A 4,986-nucleotide genomic window follows, 5' to 3' on the forward strand; every position below is an offset into this window, starting at 1 on the left:
AAGGAAAGTAAAAGAAGAAGTCTAGCCAGAGGTCCGCCATTGTTATCTTCGCAACAAGCAGAGAACTAGCCATGGCGGTCGCTGCTGCGGCTGGCCTTCCGCCCGTCGAGTTCGCCGTCCTTGTGCAAGGTAGCCAGCCCACGGCCGAGCAGCTGGCCCAACTACTGCGCGCCGAAGGGCTCATCGTGGAGAGCACGAGCGTACGCAGCGGAACCCAGTGGCTCCTGCTGGTCGGGCTGCCCGTCGACCAGGCCTCGGTGGCCGCCGAGAAGGTTGGCTTGCTCAAGCTCCACCGATCCGGCTACGAGAGGAGGTTCGTGCTAGAGCAGTGGCGGGACTTCGGTAGTGGCGACGAGAACAGTCCACAGGAGCTGTTCTCTCTCGCCGAACGCCAGGAGATCGTGCAGAACATCATGGACGGCATCCGAGCCTCGCAGATCACTGAGGTCGTCGGCTTGGACCAGCGCTGCGTGCTCGTGCATCCGGGTCAGAGCGTGCTTGCCGTGTGCCAAAAGGCCGGCGTGGTGGCGGCCATGTTTCCGCCTCACGACTACGAGATGCTCGGCAATATCCGGCACCAGTGGCTCTCGCATCTTACCATACCCGTGCACATGATCAAGGCCTACTTTGGCATACGCGTCGCCTTCTACTACGCCTTCCTCAGCTTCTACACCTGGTCGCTCTTAATGCCCATGACCGTGGGAGTTTCGGTGCTGGTGCACATGGACTCCCTCGCGTGGCGCATCGCGGGCGTGCTCTTCAATCTTCTCTGGAACACGGTCATCCTGGAGGTGTGGCGAAAGCGGGCCGACCATTTGTCGTGCTTCTGGGGCCTGCACGAAGTCCAGCTGCCGCACCAGAACCGCCTGCTCTTCGCCTTCGACCAGAACAGGTTCGCGCAGCGGGCATTTCGAGTCATCGTCTCACAGGCGGTGGTACTGCTATGCGTGTTCCTGTGCGTGCTGCAGCAGTACCAGTACCTGACGCTCGAGGCGTATGTGTCCGGTACCTTTCCGAGCCCGACGATTGGCGACGCTGTAATCCGCATGCTCCCGGGTGTGGTAAACACGATGGCCGGCATGGCCTTCTCCGACGTGTACCGCGCTCTGATCCAGCGGCTCACCGAGTGGGAGAACCACCAGACGCAGGCCGAGCACCTCCAGCACCTCACCGCCAAGCTCATCGTGTTCGACTTCTTAAGCCGGTTCGGCAGCCTCTTCTACACCGCCTTCTATCTCCAGGACATACCGCTGCTGCGCAAGCAGGTCTACATCCTGCTCGTGCTGGCCTTCACCAAGGAGAACCTGATCGAGGTGGTCATGCCACGCGCGATGCGCCACTTCATCAGCGTGGTCCGCAGCATGATACGGAGCGACCCCAGCTACCTGCCCGGTATCCACTCCGTCCTGAGCGAGGCCGACATGACCAGGTACACCAGCACCTACGTCGACTACTACAAGATGTTCTCGCAGTTCGCTTTCGTGTTCCTCTTCGGCCCCGTGGTCCCCCTGGCGCCAATGATCGCCTTCTTCGGCAACCTGCTTGAGATGGTCATCGTCGGCTACAAGCTCACCGTGGTGTTCCAGAGGCCGCTCAAGGTCGGTTACGAGGGGATCGGCATCTGGGAGCCGGCCTTCCAAGTCATCGGCTTCCTCGCGGTGCCTTCCAACATCGCCCTTATCTGCGTTGAGAATGCGGACCCGCTACACGCCCTCTTGCGTCTGTTCACAGACATGGAGTTCGTGCTGTTCCTGGTCTGCATCGAGCACGCCATCATGCTGCTGAAGCTGCTTCTCCAGTACGCCATACGATCTAAGCCCCACTGCCCGCACTACGGAGCACATCCCGCCCCATGAAACAGTATCGTGGACAAGTCCGGCAATCTGTCGATGGACTATTGTAAATCGAGACTGGTCTACTGATGAGCATGACGTTTTTCGCCTCCTGTCGTATAACGACTTGTACTTGAACCGCTCCGAATTTTAGTTACTAATACTGATAGTACCAATAAATGCGAATTTAAATGTAGAGAACACCATTAAGTGGTCTGTTACCGTCGTCCCAATGGCGTGTTGACAAAATTAGCTTTCGAATTTGCTACTCGCCAGGTTTTTAAGCTGGGGCTGTTGGCGTCTCCTGCCGTCGTCGTCGTAATCGTTCGTCTCATGTTGTCACATAACTAAAACACCGGCAAACTCGGTTACTCCTCGCGCTGGATTGTAACGCGCGCTAAAAAAAACACCGGGACACTCGTCTACGCCTCGAGCTGGAGCGCTTCGTACGCGCACTAAAAAAAAACACCGGGAGGAGGAGGAGGAGTAACTTTATTTTACGCTGGTTAGGAAAGGGTGTAGTTTGCTTGAGGAGGGGAGGTGCCCCTATTCCAGGGCCCCTGTAGCTCTGGCTGCACTCGTAGCCCGTCGTACCAGCTGTCGCTGATCTTCCGGGTCCGAGCTGAGCAACGCAGCTTTCAACTGCTCCAGGGTTGGGTTGGGTATTCGGGGAATGTTTGGAATGTCGGGGCAGGCCCACGTAATGTGGTAACGGGAGGCATACTGTGTTGTGCAAGAAGGGCATTTGTTCGAAGGGTGAATTGTAGGATACATGGCGGGGAGCCTTCCTAAGTGCGGGAAGGAAAACACCGGGACACTCGTTTACGCCTCGCGTTGGAGAGCTTCGTGCTTCAAGGACTTTTACAGCAACGCTGTATACCTACACCACTCAATGGTTTCATCTCAGTTGGCAAAAACGCCAAGGAGACAAGAATAGGAGCAGGAGGAGGAGGAGGAGGAGAGGAGTACAATTTTTATTGTTTCGAAAAGTCTTGTGGGTGGAGCACTCAGTCCAGGGCGCCATTGGAGCGACCCGCCGTCTTCGCCCGTTCGATCAGCTGCAGCTGTCTGCTGGGGCAAGAGCTAGCGAGTTCTCTCTCCCACTGCTCTCGGGAGGGTTTTGGGATTGGGTCAATGTGGCGGTTAACTTGGCATTCCCATACCATGTGGTAAAGCGTGGCAGGGACGCCGCAGTGTCTGCGCAGGGGATCGTAGAGGGTGGGGTGTATAGCGTGCAACCTCGTAGGGTGTGGGTATGTGTTCGTCTGGAGTTGACGAAGAGCAGTCTGTTGGGGCCTGGTTAGTTGCTCAGAAACTAGAGGGTATCGCATTCGACCAAGCCGGTGATGTCCTTGTACGTGAGAAGGGGGTCTACTGTCCTTTCCTCTTCTTCTAACGGAGCCCACTCTTCTAACCAAATCTCGAGCGAAGGCGTGCGCCGCCTGGTTTCCGCAGAGAGAAGAGTGGGCTGGGGTCCAGATTATTCTTATGTTTCTCCGAGGTGGGTGTTGAAGGATGATGCCGAGAGCGATCGTTGAAATTCTTCCTGCCGCATAATTTCTGCATGCCGCTTGGCAGTCCGTGATGATGGTGGATGCTCGAGTTTAAGCGATTGCGAGGGCGATTGCCGTCTCTTCTGCTTGCGGCGTTGTTGCCTTCCGTAATGTTAAGCTACTGCGGAGGAAGTGGGGTGTGGCGGTTACCGCAGCTTTTACTTCATACCGGGCATACCTCCTCGGATTTTCCGTACTGACGTTGAAGAGCTTTTGCCCTAGCCGCCCTTCGTGCTTGATGGTGTTCGGGATGGATGTTCCTCGGCAAGGGGTGAAGTTTCAGTCTTGTCCTGATTTCTAGAAGGACTATGGCCGCGTCTTCCGTCTCCGTGAGAGCTAGCGTTAAAGGGACCCAGAAAAGCTTTCTGAAGGTGGCAATCAAATGCATTCAGGTGGTAGAACACATTATGGGGGATTGTTGAGTCAAGTGTGAGCCCCATACGTTGTACGGATAACTTGTAAACAATTTTTGAAGATCGCCTTTCTCAGCCTATGAGCGCGCCGCCGCAGCGAGCCGACCGCGGCTGACGCCACGCCGACCGCGGCTGACGCAACGGCGAGGCGCCGAGGCGCCGATTCGGCCGATCGTCGGTCGCAGGCAACGTCACTGCCATTGGCTTCCGGTTGCTCTTCCTCCTTCCTGCGCGATCCCGAGGCAAAGGCGCGTCTGCAGCGATTGACGCGTGCCTAGGCGCAGGAATGTAGCTAGCGGAGAACGGAAGTCGACCGTCGCGATGTCACATGGCTATTCCCAGTGTTTCCAGCTGCTTTGAAAGAAGCAGAGAGGGAGGAGGAGTCGATCGGCAAGGGGGGAGAGGTGCACTTAATTGCTTCTGGCGCAGCTAATACTGAACGTAGATCAATAATTCCAACGGCATTGCATCGCTATATTGGTACTACGCGACAATAAAGGCGCTTTGTAACTTTTACAAGAGGCATTTCCTGGGTCCCTTTAAGCTTTAAAGAGGTCAGAACTGATCGACCGGTGCTCGTGAGGCCGAACCGGACTTATTGCGCCGTGAGATGGGCTTCTACGATTTCTTCTATGGTGTTGTGTATCCCTAGTACTGCAAGACGTTCGGTGGACCTTGTCGGTGGGAGGGCCAAGGATTGTTTGTAAGCTTTCCTAATAAGGGTGTTGAGCTTTTGTTTGTCTGTTGCTTGGAGGATCGTGTAGGGGGTTACATATGCGAGGCGTGAAATTATAAATGCTTGAAGGAGCTTTATTGTATCTTGCTCTTTCATGCCATACTTTTGAGTCGATACTCTGCGGATCATTCTCGTTATCTGAGCAGTGGATGAGTCCAGTTTTTGAAGTAGGCGGGTGTTCTTGCAGTCTTCTGGAAATGTTTTGCCGAGAATTTTGATGTGATCGGTGGGTTCTATGCGTATACCGTCCATCATTATGTAGAATGAGGTAGCTGGGTCATGACAACGTTTTTGCACCAGCAGGAGTTCGGATTTTTGGGGAGCGCAGGCGAGTCCGTATTCTTTCGCGTACGTGTGTACAGTATCTGTAGCCTGTTACAATCTCTCCTGCATTTCCCCTTGCGACCCTTTGACTATCCATATTGTGATGTCTGCATAAAGACCATGTTTTA

At 55.1% G+C, this 4,986-nt stretch overlaps 1 protein-coding gene across 1 annotated transcript; it reads left to right on the top strand.

Annotated features, from left to right (window-relative positions):
- Nucleotides 1–71: 71 nt before the first annotated feature.
- LOC144148440 (anoctamin-10-like) lies at nt 72–1,856 on the top strand. The gene has a single exon (XM_077679976.1). It carries the CDS (start codon nt 72–74, stop codon nt 1,854–1,856), a length of 1,785 nt encoding a protein of 594 aa, XP_077536102.1.
- Nucleotides 1,857–4,986: the final 3,130 nt, after the last annotated feature.

Source organism: Haemaphysalis longicornis, unplaced genomic scaffold (genome assembly GCF_048455015.1).
Source record: "Haemaphysalis longicornis isolate Haplotype H1 unplaced genomic scaffold, Haemaphysalis longicornis Haplotype H1 scaffold_8, whole genome shotgun sequence".
Classification (NCBI taxonomy): Eukaryota; Metazoa; Arthropoda; class Arachnida; order Ixodida; family Ixodidae; genus Haemaphysalis; species Haemaphysalis longicornis.